This window comes from Elephantulus edwardii, unplaced genomic scaffold (genome assembly GCF_000299155.1).
Source record: "Elephantulus edwardii isolate Elephantulus edwardi_28Jun2011 unplaced genomic scaffold, EleEdw1.0 scaffold00165, whole genome shotgun sequence".
In the NCBI taxonomy this organism is placed as follows: Eukaryota; Metazoa; Chordata; class Mammalia; order Macroscelidea; family Macroscelididae; genus Elephantulus; species Elephantulus edwardii.
The window spans coordinates 1,051,003-1,066,489 of NW_006399915.1; the positions used below are offsets into that span (position 1 = coordinate 1,051,003).

At 37.1% G+C, this 15,487-nt stretch overlaps 1 protein-coding gene across 1 annotated transcript in view; it reads right to left on the reverse strand.

The window, feature by feature from the left end:
* Positions 1 to 15,487, reverse strand: part of MORC1 (MORC family CW-type zinc finger 1) — a 255,866-nt gene that overhangs the window by 79,823 nt on the left and 160,556 nt on the right. Inside the window, exons 16-19 of the mRNA XM_006895351.1 lie at positions 13,710 to 13,784; positions 9,715 to 9,954; positions 9,450 to 9,530; positions 586 to 690 (exon numbers count right to left, since the gene is read on the reverse strand). Coding sequence (XP_006895413.1) covers positions 586 to 690; positions 9,450 to 9,530; positions 9,715 to 9,954; positions 13,710 to 13,784 — 501 coding nt within the window. The remainder of the gene's footprint in view (positions 1 to 585; positions 691 to 9,449; positions 9,531 to 9,714; positions 9,955 to 13,709; positions 13,785 to 15,487) is intronic.

Consider the following 15,487-nt stretch of genomic DNA (forward strand, 5'->3'; position numbering starts at 1 on the left):
TGCGATTGGCACAGGACAGAGCGGAGTTTAGGGCTGTTGTACATAGGGTCGCTATGAGTCACAAGCAACTCGACGGCACATAACAACAACATTGTTAAATTTATATAAAATTAAGTGTATGAAAAAGTTCTCTATGGTAATATTTGTATTTACTGAGAAAACAAACAAAAATTAAAAGTGAAGTAATTCACAAAGTGATGTCTCAATTACTTTGAAATACTAATACATAGTGATACAGATCCTTCCAATCAATATTAGTCCTTAGAGGCAAGGATTTTGAAACTCAGTCTCACTTGCTTTGGGCATGTGGCCAGGAGAGCCCAGTCCTTGGAGAATGACATCATGTTTAGAAAGGTGGAAGGACAAAGAGAAGATGACCCTGGCTGAATTGGGTTGACAGACAATAACTGGTGCAAAGGGTTAGGTATGTTGTATTCAGTGAGATTGACTCAGGATATGGCAGTATTCAGAGCTATTGTGCATAGAGTCACTATGAGTTGTATTCAACTCAACAGCACATAACAACAATCAATATGAATGTGACTAAATCTCAATGGTTCAGTGAGACTATAAAGTGTATCTTACCTGGATAAAATCTATATCTTTATTGTTGCTCTCAACTTCAATCAATGCCTTGCATTCCTGCATAAGGTTTTGGCTCTGCTTACTTTTCATTTCCCAAGAAGAGGCCTATAGCAAAGTGTTAAGAAGAAGAACAAAAATACACCGTATTATAGCTGTCAATAACATATGTTATGCCAAGTTCATTTTCTCTGGCATCACACTCTAGTAACTACAAACTTTGGTATAGTTACACAGAGAAAATTTAATTTCAGAATTTTGCCCTCAAGAAGTATATTCTCCAACAGGGTAAAAAGGGAAGTCACAGACTGGGAAAAAATATTTGGTAATGACATGTCAGACAAGGGACTTATAGCCAGAATTTATAAAATACTCAAGCACTACAACAAGACAAAAGTAAACAACCCAATTGAAAATATGAACATACGCTTCATCAAAGATGACATTCAGATGGCACACAAACACATGAAGAAATGTTCAAAACCCCTAGCTCTAAGAGAGATGTGAATCAAAACAGCTATGAGATATCATCTCAGCCCAGTAAGAATAGCAAAATTTAACAGAACAGCAAACATCAAATGCTAGTGAGGTTGCAGAGAAACTAGAACACTTATTCACTGTTGGTGGGAGTGTAAAGTGGTGCAACCATTATGGAAGGCAGCATGGCGCTTTTTCATAAAGTTGCAAATAGAAATATCATTTGACCCAGCAATTCCCCTACTGGGAATATACCCTAAAGAAACCATAACTGCCACCCAAACAGATATATGCACACCCATGTTTATCTTGGCTTTGTTCACAATAGTAAAGAGTTAGAAACAACTAAGTGCCCTTCAACAAACGAATGGATAAGAGAAGCTGTGGTATATTCACACAATGGAATACTATGCAGCACTGAGAAACAAGGAATTAATGAAATATTATACAAAATGGCTAACCCTAGAGGACATTATGCTGAGTATAATATCTTAGTCACAAAAGGACAAATATTGCATAATGCAACTGTTGTAAAACGGAACTGACATCAGGGTTGAGAGAAGATTGAGAAAGAGGGGATAAATAATGTATACTGTATTGAAACATATGGGGGAGAGAACTGTTTAAAAGGGATATATGATTAGGTATTGTTGTCATGACAGGAGTCCAGAATGAAGACTGAACAGTGGAGTAGACTTGGGGGAGGAACTGTATAATAGTGAGAGAAATTTGTTTTTACTTTTTAAAAAGAAGAGAGAACTTGGAGGGAGGGGCGGACAGGAAGAAAAGTGCAAGAATGAATGAACGGAAATCCAAAGTCTCTGTAAACTTTCATTAAAATTAATAATAATAAAAAGGAAGTATATGATTCAAATAAATATATATAAAGGTTAAGCAACAATACACAATAATAAAAGAGAATGTCATAAAGAAAATAAAATATGAAACGAGTGGTAGAACTAAGGAGACTCAACAATAAACTAGAGCCTTTAGAATTTTACAAAAGATTTGCATGAATTATTATCCATACATTAATCTCTCATATGTATCTATACATTCTTAAGGTGTATGTAGGTGTTGCTTGGGAGAATAAAAAAATGCATTCATTTCAAAATACTGTTTTACTACTTAGCCCTAAGGCAATGACACACCTATTATCATTTATGATATCTCAGTAATTGTAACATTTTTTACCAAAAAGTAAATCTCATATTTGAAAAGGTAGAGAAAATTTGAGACATAACATTTATAACACACAGAAAGGTCTCAATTGATTTGAATGCCTATGGGTAGACTTACAGATTCTTAAAGGGCAGAGACTGTATCTTATTTGTCTTCAAGTCCCTAACATTTAGCCCTAAATAACTGTTTAATATGTACTCTAATTTAAATGAATTAACAAAGGTCCTGGAGAGAAAATTAAGAGGAATTAAAATTTGTATAGGTAGGAAAAAATAAGTAAGTTAATCTTTTTCTTTTCAAGTAAATTAATCTTATTGGGAGCTATATTTTCAGAAAATGAGTGGAAAATGACTTAATATTAAAAAGGCATAAGACCTTCTAGAAAGGCAGACTATTTTATTAACAGTTATCTAGAAGAATAGTCAACTAATTACCTGTTAATAGAGAAGAACATAGCATATGCAAACTAAAACACCAGCTAAAACTAGAGCCACTACTATAAAGTCTCTGCACGTCATGATAAGAATTTCCCAGAACACATCTGTCTTCAAGATCTATGTCCTGCTGGTTAAAGAACTCAGCTGCTAATCAAAGGTCAGTTGTTCCAACTCACCATTCATGCTGCCAAAGAAAGATGAAAATATATGCTTCTACGAAGACTTAGAGCTTTGGAAACCCTGTGGACCAATTCTACTCTATCCTACAGAGTATCTATGAGCTGGAATCAACTTGATGGCAGTGAGTTTGTTTGGGTCCATGATACTTAGCCTAATTGTAACCTTAATTGTATATCTTGTACCTCTTCTGTCTTAGTGCAGTAATGCCTACTGTTACAAGACAGAATGTTAGAAATGTACAACAATAATCCTAGGTAACCAAAAACTATTTCAATTACAGTTTCAGATTTGATTAAGTTCATTTTCCAAATTCATATATGGATTTTTTGTGGTTTTTACACTTCACTTCTAAATTTTCTTAAGCAGAAATTGTCTCAGGTAAAGTAATATTACCTATTTCAAGAGTTGATATAGATCTGTCTCTATTTTTTTTTCTCCTTCTAATCATATCAGATCTAAACTGGGTTTAGGCCTCCTCATTTCAGCAACATAAAAATCCCTCATTCCACAAGGAAATTCTCTACTACTCATAAGTCATTAAGTGAATAGACCCTTTCCTAGTTCTTCAGTCTCTCCACAAAATTTAGCTTCTCTGACCACCACTTATTGAATCATTCCTTTCCCCCTCTTGGCTGGTTTCTCCTCTTACTAGTCAGACAAGTTCTTTACAGTCGCCTATACACCATTATCTTCTGTATCTCGTAATGCAATACAGGATTTCCCTAGGTTTCTGTCTAGACATTTTCTTATTTCCCCTCAACCTCACTATGATATTGTTGTTGTTGTTGTTGTTATGTGCCGCCAACTCACCTGCGATTCATAGTGACTCTATGTACAACAACCCTAAACCCTGTTCTATCTTGTGCCAATCTTATTGTCTCTGATACACCTACCCCCATTACCCTAGTCACTGAATCAATCCATCTCACTGAAGGTCTTCCTCTCCTGCACTGTTCCTCCACCCTCCCAAGCATGTCCCTCTCCAAGGACTGATTCCTCCTTGCAACATGTCCAAAGTAGGTCACATGAAGCTTCAGAATCCTTGCCTCAAAGGAGCAGGCTGGCTCCACCTTCTCTAGGACAAACTTATTTGTTTTCTTAGTAGTCCATGGTATATTCAATACTCTTCTCCTGCACCACAGCTCAAAGGCATCAAGTCTCCTTCTATCATTCTTAGTCCTTGTCCAGCTTTCTGATGCACAGCAAGTAATTGCAAAGACCATGACCTATATCAGGTGTACTTTAGTCTCCAGACTGACATTGTTGCTCTTCAATACTTTGGAGGGATCTCTGACAGCAGACTTTCCCAATGCAATTAGTCTTTTAATTTCCTAGTTGCTGGTACCAAGAGTTGACTGTGGAACCAAGCAAACTAAAGCTCTTAACAATTTCAGTCTCTTCACCATCTATCATGATGCTGCCAAGCATTCCAGTGGTTGGAATCTTTGTTTTCTTGATGTTGAGCTTCAATCCATATTGAAAGCTGCAGTCCTTGACCTTCTACAGCAAGTGCTTTAGGTTCTCCTCAGTATCACAAAGCAAGGTTGTGTCATCTGTGTTGATGAGTCTTCCTCCAATCCTGATGTCACACTTATCCTCAAGAGCCCAGCCTCCTGGATGATCTGTTCCACATACAGGTTGAAAAGATATAGAGATAGGACACATTCTTGGCATACACCTTTCCCAATTTTAAACCATACAATATTTCCTTGCTCAGTTCTGATGACTGCCTCCTGGCCTAAGTATAGGTTTCATATAAGCACAATCTAGTGTTCTGGGATTCCCATTCTTCTCAGAGTCAGCCACAGTTTGTTGTGATCTACAAAGGGCTTTAATACCCACTGTCTTAGTTATCTATACTACTATAACTGAACTGCTATAACTGAAATGTTGTAAGTAGTTAGCTGTTACAAACAAAAATTTATTTTCTCATAGTTTAAGAGGCTAGAAGTCCAAATTTAGAGTGCCAGTTCTGGGAGAAGTTTTTCTCTCTCTTCATCGTTTCTAGAGCAAGTCTTTCTCTCTTTGAGCTTCTGCTCCTGAGGTTGGCATCTCTCTTCCCTGACCTCTACTTCTAGTGTGTGTTTCTCTCTTTTGACCTCAAAAAAGCTTGCCTCAATACAAGCCCTACTTTAATACTGTATCATTAACAAAGCAAAGACAACCCATTCCCAAATGCAATTATAATCAGATGCACAGACGTTAAGATTTTTAACAAATGTTCTTGGGAAACACACCCGTCCAAATGAAAATACTTCACAAGTTGGTCTCCAGTGTAAGCCTTGGCTCTGACATTCAGACTCATATGTTTGATGTCTTGCTTGACATACCCTCTTGCAAGTCTCACACTTACATAGAATGCATGCTCCTCCCTAACGAAGCCTGTCACCTTTGCAATTCCTAGCATTAGTGAACAGAATCACCACCCAACCTAGTTCAAGATACAGAAATCAGGTAGTCTTTCTTGCAATTTCTCTGCTTCACCCTCGAAATCCAATATACTATTAAGACCAGTGTTCTCTCCTTAAAGCAGACAAAAAAAAATAAAATAAACATTACTATCATCCTACTCCACACTTTAGTTATTCTTGAAGATACAACTATCATAACTACCTTAGTGCTCTCTGTTCACATCCTCTCTACTCTGTACTAACTTTTCTGCCAGTCTCAGCCTCAGGGATCTTTTCTAAAGAAACTGATCACACTACCAGCTGCCCGAAATCCTTTCCCAGCTTTCCTTTGTTTTTAGGACAAATGCAAAGTCCCATTTCGAACACTCTGGAACATACCCAGTTCTGGTGTCTCTGTTCCTCTAGCCCTTTCTACCTCTCTGCCCTGGCATTCTTAGCTCAGTTGTCTTAAGGTGTAGTGCTTTGCATTTATCCCACTCCTTTTTAGCATATGCTGTTGAAAATTCTTTCTTTCTGCTCACCAATTTAACTTGTATTCAATTGTAACAATTCAGTGATCTCCCCTGCCCCCAGAAAAGCATCCTTATCCTTCCAGATAACCAAATCTTTTCTTTAAGGTGCTCATGCTACATATGTATCTCTTTCATCTAATGGATCACTGTAGCCATTTACATTCTGTATAATTACTTGATTATCTCTATCCTAGATTGTTAGCTCAATAGAAACAGACATTATGTGATTTTGATCATCACTGAATGCTGGTAGCTAGAATATTCCATTATATCTAGATGATGTTCAGTATTTATTAAATATATGTACATACTGCCACAACTTGTTAGGACCCACACAGTCAAATGTTTTTGCATGGTCAATAAAGCACAAGTAGACATTCTTCTGGCATTCCTTACATTTAGCCAGGATCCATCTGACATGAGCACTGATATCCCTGGTGCCATGGCTTCTTCTAAATCTTGGTTGAACTTCTGGAAGTTCTCTATCTATGTACTGTTCTAGCCATTTTTTAGTGATCTTCAGCAGTATTTTGCTTGTATGTGATATTAATGATATTGCTCAATAGTTTCCACATTCAGTTGGATCACATTTCTTGGGAATGGGAACAAATTGTGGCTGACATTGGTAAGAATTGGAATCTCAGTGCACTTATCATGCAGAATCATGTAGAACTTATACCTGGACCAGGAGGCTATTGTGTGTGTGAACAGAGCAGGGGGAAACGGCATAGTTTAAAATTTAGAAGGGAGTGTGCCAGGTTTGTATTCTCTCTCCATACCTATTCAGTCTGTATACTGAGCAAACCATCCGAGAAGCTGGATGGACTCTATAAAGAGGAGTGTGGCATTAGGATTGGAGGAAGACTCATCAGCAACCCATTATGCAGATGACACAACCTTGCTTGATGAAAGTAAGGACAACTTGAAGTACTTGTTGCAGAAGATGAAGGAACAGAACCTTCAGTATGGATTGCATCTCAATGTCAAGAAGACACAAATTCTTACCACTGGACTGATAGGCAGCGTCATAATGGATGGAGAGGAGATTGAAATTGTCAATAGCTTTATATTGCTTGGATCCACAATTAACACCCTTAGTACCAGCAGTCAAGAAATAAAGAAACACATTGCACTGGGAAAATCTGCAGTTAGGAACCTCTCCAAATTATTGAGGAATTAATGATGTCTTTGGGGACTAAGTTTGAGGACTAAGGTGCATTTGCTATAGGCCATGGTCTTTCAAATTACTTGCTTTACATTGGAGAGCTTGACAATGAATTAGGATGGCAGAAAAAGAATTGATGCCTTTGAGCTGTGGTGTTGGATAAGAACACTGAACATCCATTGATGGCCAAGAGAATAAACAAGATATGTCTTGGAGTGATCTTTGGAGGCAGGACTGATGAGGCTTTACCTCACATACTTTGGACATACTGCTAAGAGGTGCCATGCCTTGGAGAAGAATGTGATGCTCAGAAGGGGAGAAGGGTGGCAAAGGAGAGGAAGATCCTCAACCAAGTGGATTGATATTGTGACTACCATGTGACAAGATGTGTAAGGAGGGCAAAGGGTTCAGATCTTCTGTTAATAGGGTCACTATGAGTTGTGCTTGACTTGATGGCTCCTAACAACAACAACATGTACAAATTCATAATGAATGCTAAATTAAATGTTATCTCAAGATCTAAGTCTAAGATGTATTGTCCTGACACATGGAAACACTCTATGCTGGGCATTTGTAGTTTTAGGGCATGTAATATTCCCACAAAATAAACAAACTAAACACAAATCTTGAAACTGCATAACTATTGAGCTTTTTCTAGGAATCAGAGTGAGTAGGACTTTGACTATGAAGTGATAAAGTTGCTTTACATAGTTCAAACATGCAATACTTCGAACATAGCATTGAATAACTATCTGCTGAATGTAGGAATTTACACATTCAAATATGATATGATATTCACAGTAACAGAAAAATTGAAAGCCTGTAGTAGTTGTAGATAGATTCAGCTTGGTTTGTAGAGAGTAAAGAGAAGACAGAGGGCCAATATGTCAAAAATTTGGGGATCTGGATTTCAAATAATGAGGCTTGTTAGCACTGCAGCTAAATACTTAGTGGCTACATGAAAGGTTCATAGATTAAGACTCAGCAGCTGCTCCAGAGGAGAAAGATAGAACAGTACTTCCACAAAGATTGTTGTTACTGTTATATGCCATCGAGTCAGAACTGATGCAAAGCTGACCTTCCAGGGTGTTTTCAGAGGCTGTAAACTGGACAGGAGGAGGCAGACTGCCCATCTTTCTTTCTCAGAGCTGCAGATGGATTCACGCTACCACTTCTGCATTGTCAGTGCAACTTTTACCCAGTAGGTTACCAGTACTAGTTTGGCACTCCTAGGGTGAAGTTCTACTCTATTTCATAGGCTTCCTTAAGTGGAATTAGTTACACAGAAAATATTTAGTTTGGTTTAAATTTTAAGTGTTTTAAGAGGATAAGATGATCAGCAAACAGAAGGGGACAAAAAGGCTGCCTGAGGAGGTAATGAAGGTCCCATCAGTCATTTTCAAGCAGAGATGAACACCATATTACAAAATGTCCATTTCTGAAATGTAACCTTTGTTCAAAATAATTTCTTTTGAAAGATTCACACCTAAAATATCTTCTATCTTATGAAGATTCAATAGGATTTTTGTTGATCAAACTATTTATTGCTTTCAGAGCCTATGGAAATTCATTTTCTAGTGTCTCTTTAAAGATGAATTTAACTGTTGGAAATAATAAAAAAAGCCATTGTTGTGTACCACTGAGCTGGAACTGATTCATAGCTAATCCCCCAGTATGTTGTTAGAATCATGAGAGGGGATGGCCCATCTTTTCCCCACAGATTAGTCGGTGGATTTCAGTCACGTTTCTTTGAGTTGGTAGCACAATTCTTTTCCACTAAGACACTAGAACTTTACAAAAAGTTTTTACAAATAAAATTTTATGAGCAACGTTGATAAAGTAAGCAGTAAGATTTTGGCTTATAAAAGGTATGCACTGATGTAAAATGCTGTCTATAGTCACTTGACATAATATCTGACACCTGACAAATATTCAATTGTAAGGATGACGAAGATGTTGAAAAGCTATCTGAAGGCCAAATCTCAAAAATAAATTGAACCAGGGTAATGTAACAGTGAATGCCAACTAATGAATGGTTGCTATGAGTCAGACTTGACTCAATGGAGTGAGTTTATCTTTTTTGGTAACAATGAGTGCGTAATGATTTATTTAAACAGAAACAAATTGATTTGAATACATGGAAATTTTAGGGTTGTATATTTATTAAAGCCAGTATAAGTTGTTGTAATTGATCTTTTCTCCATTTTACTAAGGCTTAAGAGTTCAAGGATATATACCTATCTACATTTTGACTATGGATTTTTTCCTATAAAACACTGAATGCAAAATCTGAAAGGTTGTACTATTATTTTGCTCTTTAAACCACAATTATTTTTACAAAAAGGGATTTTTCAGGGGGACTTCAATTTTCTGATTGTCTAGTCCTAACGGCATTCATTTGAATCCACTATAAGCTCCTCAGGAGAAAAATGGACAATTTCCTACAATGGGACTTAACAGTCTTGGAAACCTAATGCAAGGTCAGCCAGGAGTTGGTTATCACTTGACTGTAATGATGGGTATTTTTTAAATTCCCAATTGGTTTTAGTTTTCCACTAACTGTGCTATTAGCAATCTGACTTTGCTCCAAACAAGAAAATGGGGGGGGGGGGAGAAATGGGACCTTGTTCAGGAAACACAGACTGCAGTTTATAGTCTATAATTAAAGTGCTTCAAAAATGTGAAAATGAAGCAAAACCTTTACCAAAAGCTATTTCTAGAACAAAAGAATTATTATACATTTTTTTGAAGAAAAAAGAAAAATAGACCTGGAATCTCTCAACTGGTTTGACATTTTCTGGTGGGACTTCTGCACGCCCCCACTGCTGAGGCTTCATTTTCTTCCTCCTAGTCGTCTTCACAGCTTTAGTCTCAGAAATGAACTCTATATCAGAGTCTGATCCTTCAGACTCTGTGCTTCTTTTCCTGTTTATATGGCTGACCAACAGATGAGATTCGTGCTTTAAGTCACCACCCAAAGGCCTGACTTTCTGTGTTTTGGCATTTTCCTTAAATAACAAATAATAACAAGTCATTACTTTACGGTAGCTAGTTTACTTACAATTAATTACTACTTAATTAATTACAAATTTATAACATTAGGTTCTATTTCTTATTAGCAACAAAAGATTTAAAATCAGAAGCTTAGAAAATAAATGGTAATAAAGTTACATCATAATTATGGCTCATTAAGAATGTGCTTTAGGAAGAGCTGCAGAGCTGCTCTGGTGGCGTTGTATGCAGGGAGTCACACGTCTTATCTGAAAGTGATGCCTCTCTGCAGGCTCAAAGCCACCAGCTGCTGAAAGATAGGAAAATCCCTTCCATGCCATTTAACAGCCTCTGAAAACCTTTTAGAAGGTCAGCTATGAGTCAGTTCTAATCCCATGGCAATAAGTTTTTTGAGCTGCAGAGCTGGGTTGAGTCAGAAAATCTTCTAATTATGAAGATGTATAAAACCCCATCTTGACATTGTCTCTCACAGAGCCTGGTTTGCCTTTCGTTCCGAGGGTCAAGGACTGCAGCCTCCAATATGGATTGAGGCTCAATGTCAAGAAGACAAAGATTCTCACCACTGGGCCAATTGGCAGCATCAGGATGGATGGTGAAGAGATTAAGATTATTCACAGCTTTAGTTTGCTTGGCTCCACAGTCAACACTCTCGGCACCAGCAGCCAGGAAATTAGAAGACATGTTGCCATGGGAAAGTCTGCTGTTAGGGAGCTCTCCAGAGTACTGAAGAGCATTGTATCTCTTTGGAGACTAAGGTATGTCTGATACAGGCCATGGTCTTTGCTATCACTTGTTATGCATCAGAGAGCTGGACAATGACTAAGGAGTATAGAAGGAGAACTGATGCCTTTGAGCTGCGGTGCTGGAGAAGAGTATTGAGGGTACCATGGACTGCTAGGAAAACAAACAGATTCATCCCAGAAAGGGTCAAACCGGGCTGCTCCTTGGAGGCAAGGATTCTAAAGCTCTGTCTAACATACTTTGGACATGTTGCAAGGAGGGACAGGTCCTTGGAGAGGGACATCATGCTTGGTAGGATGGAGGGACAGCGTAGAAGAGGAAGGCCCTCTATGAGGTGGATTGATTCAGTGACTGGGGTAATCGGGATGGGTGTGTCAGAGACGGTGTGATTGGCACAGGACAGAGCAGAGTTTAGGAATGTTGTACATAGGGTCGCTATGAGTCGCAAGCGACTCGATGGCACATAACAACAACAACAATACTGGGCTTGTCCTTCTCATCCCTTGCTGGTTGTTATGTCAGCCAAAAACTCAAAAGGCTCAAACTGCTCAAGTCAGTTCTGACTCACAGTGACTTTCCATCAGGTTTCTGAGGCTGTAAATCAAAGTGAGAGGAGATTGCCCATCTTTCTCCCACAGAGCTGTTGGTTATTTGAATCTTTGGAGATGTGCATCCACTTGCTTTAACAGAGAAACTTGATACAGACTGTACCACCATACTTCCCTTTACTTTAACCAAACAAAGCTATTACTTGCTAAGAAAATGAGCATACTAGTGCCTGCTGGTCAGAATCTATGGTTAAGTAAAAGAATGGTGCATGTAAAATAACATACTAGGTAAATCTCTATACTTATAATCTAAAATATGTTTCCCATAAGAAAACAAACAAACAAAAAAGCAATTATAACAAGAGGATTTTGAAGTGTTGAGTGACCCCATAGTACTCCTTAATCCATCTTATTATAGAGAATATTAGTCTTTGCTCAGTGAAATTTGTCCACCTTAACAGTGTTGAAGGCACGTGAAATTATTTGGCTCCTTTTTTTTTTTCTTTCCATATAAACCACCATACTTCGATAAACTTGTATTACAGTTCTGTATACTATGCCTGCAGTGGCACTGAAAAATTTCAAGAAGTACCATATAAACAAGAATCAAAGGTAACAAAGGAAGAAATTCAAGCTGCTTTAAAGACACTGGCAAAAATAAGGCCCTAGGAATAAATAAGGTATCAACTGACATGTTTCAGCTAACAGATAAAGCCCTTGACATGCTCACTAGTATATGGCAGGAAATTTGAAGGACAGCTGCTTGGACGACTGACTGGAAGAGTTCTATATATGTTCTCATTTCCAAGAAAGATAATCCAACAGGATGTGGAAATTATTGAGCAATATCATTACTATAACATACAAGCAAAATATTGCTGAATATTATCCAGAACCAGCTAGAACATTGATTGACTGGAAAATGCCAGAAGTTCAAGTAGAGTTTAGAAGAGGTCATGGCACCATTGCTGATGTCAGATAGTCCTGGATGAAAGCAGAGAATACTAGAAGAATATCATCTGTGTTTGGGTTTTTTATTTTTTTTTCTTTAGTATGTAGACATATGATTGCGTGGATCACAACAAACTATGTCTAACACTGAGAAGAATGGGAATCCTAGAACACTTAATTATAAAATGGTGCAAGCACTATGAAAGACAGTCTGCTGCTTCCTCAAAAAATTTGAAAATAGAAATATTATTTGATCCAGCTATTTCACCACTAAGAATATACCCTAAAGAAATTCGAGCTGTAACACAGATGTATGCAATCCCATATTTATTGCAGCAATACTCACAATCACAAAACAATGGAAGCAACTCAAGAGCCCATCAACAAATAAATGAATAGAGAAACGGTGGTACATTGACCCAATTGAATATTTTGTAGAATTGAAAAACAATGAACTCATGAAACAATCAAAACATAGGTAACTATTGAAGATGTTATGTGGAGGGAAATATCTCACTCATAAAATGACAAATACTACATAAGACCACTGTTAAAAAAAATACGATGGTTAAAAGGAAGAAGGGGCTTCAAGTGTAGAAAAAGAATAGATAGATAATTCCTGTCCTGGAACAGGTGAAGGGAAGATCAATCTGAAATGAATAAACAAACAGTTATTAGGTGTATTGTAACTAACAATCTGGAACAGAATATACACTCTGAATTAAATACGATGGGAAGGGGGAAGAAAGAAAAAGGGGGAAATAGGTATGTGGGTGGAGGTACATAATGCAGGTTTGCTTTAACATTATAAAAAGCTAATTGCAACAATCAGTGGTAATTAATGCCTATACATTTCTGATTTCTGAAAAAAAAAATAATGTGATTTTTAAACTTTCACCTTTCAGTCAAATTTAAAAAAATAATGCATTTCATTGGGAAAAATCTATTGTCAAGGACCTCAAACCAAGTGCAAAAGAGCAATGATGTCAGTTTAAAGACATGACCCAAGTATTTTCAATTACTTTCTATGTATCTGAAAGCTGAACAATGAATTAAAATGACAGAAGAATTGATGCTTTTGAACTGGGTATCCCATGGACTGCCAAAAGAACAAACAAGTCTGCTTTAGAGAAGTGAAGACTAAGTGTTTCTTAGTGGTAAGGATGTTGTTAGGTGGGGCCAGCCTTTGAAATAAGACAGCATGCTGGGAAAAGTAGAGGGTCAGCAGAAGAGAGGAAGGAGAGTGGCTGTTACAATGGCTCAAGGATCAGAGATGATGAGAATGGCATAGATAGGGATTGGTACAGAGCTGTTGTTCATAGGGTTACTGTGAGTCATAATCGACTCAATGTCACATAAAAGCAAGGGCAATATTAAGATAAAACAATGATGGCAGAATTACTATTACACTACTTTCTGAACTTCATAACTATTATGACCTTTAGCCCTTGATACGACACCTCCACGTGACTCTGAAAATAACAGATCCATTATACTTTTTAATTACTGACCTTATGTGCTGAAGTTTCTGAAGTCTGGCTGGTGGTAGTGAACTCAGAGATCCTATCAGGGGGTATAAATTGAGGCTTTTGTAACAAAAAAGAAAAAAGAGCAAGTATAAGTAAAAACAACTTTCAATTGGCTTTTTAAAATAATTCAATAGTTATTTCTTAGAGATACCAACACAGCATACTCTCACCAACAACTATTTTAGAGGTCTCCTTAAGTTTAGAAATGCTGCAATCATGTTCTACCTATTAGAGCAACTGGACAGTGATAAGAGAAGGCAATCCATTTAATTACAGAATATACATTGTGGACAACTTTAGAGTGCCCTGTGACAAACTCTGTGCACTTTCCATCTGCTATAGTCCTTTGAGAACTTTGTGCCCCACCTTGAGGCAGGCCTCAAAGTGTGTTTACATTTTGGCCTCAGCAACAGCTCTGTCTAGTTCAGAAGGCTGGCCCTGAGTCCTGTGAACTCTGAAAGATGACACTGTGTCTCTGAGCAAAAGTGCAGCTGCTCTCCTTGAACATGTTCTACAAAAGAACCTTTTTTAAGCTCTTGTGTTGTTATGGTAAGTTGTTATATTCTTATTTTTGTTAAGCTACAGTAATGTCATATTAAATGTATGGAAACAGAATAGATAGAAATAAGATTATCTATTCTGTTTCATGTAGATAAAGCAAACATAACTGCGTTTTGCTCTTCTCTGTTGTGTTAGTGATCACCATGGTAGCTCACACTTAATTTAACACTCTTAGTCTTCTAAATCTTTAGACAGTATCCTTACGTTTCCTACTCTGAACAGTCACAAATGTGTCTAATGGCTCTACATTTATCATAATGGTCAATATTCCTAATGTGCAGTCACCAACCATCTGTTGGGGAGGTTTGCATGTTACTTGAAGCTGAACTGAATCTGAAGAGATTCAGACTAAGTTGGACAAAAAAAGGTCTAGTGAACTGCTTCTGAAAATCAGACAATAAAAAGCATATGGGTTACAATAGTTTGATCTCCAATGGATATAAGGACACCACCATCCCATGTGCTCCATTGAATTCCATTGTACACAGTCATGTGGAGTCAGGGGTTAGGTATCTCAATAGCAGCTAACAACAAAAATTATTCTTAAACTGCTATTATTTGATTTGTCAGCTTAAATATCCTTCTTGATCTCCTCTTGTAGCTAAAACTAATAACTACTTTTAGATCTCTTTTTTTGTTAGTTGATACAGTTCTACCTTTCTAGTGTATTTATATTCAGTTTAATATTTAATGCTCATGTGTTGTCTTAGTTCTATACCTAAATACAGACAATACTCACCATCAATCTTTTGTCACAGTATTTTCAGGTACCTTTGACTTGAGTTAAATCTGATCCTTACTAATTTCCTCAAAATGAGATCATGACAACATTACTGCTTGTATCTTTTTCTATGATTAATATTTATTATCTGTAACCTTTCTATCTGAAAGGCAGTTTGACTGAGTATCCTTAGTTCACATTTTGTTTCCTTGAAGATCTTATAGTTCTTACTTCAGCATGACCTGGAACAAAGGATGGTCTAGAGAAATCTGAAATGGATCTGAATTGCCCTTTCTTCTTCTTCTTTTTTTTTTTTTAGGTAGGTTGTTCATTTTATTCACAAAATAATATATTCATTTTAAGTATTGCTTATTTAACTGATTCTGTTATTGCCAAAACAAAAAGTAAATACACGTACCTGTATTAACCATATATAAAATTATTACTTCTATCTCCTTATCTCCTAACCCTTGAAGTA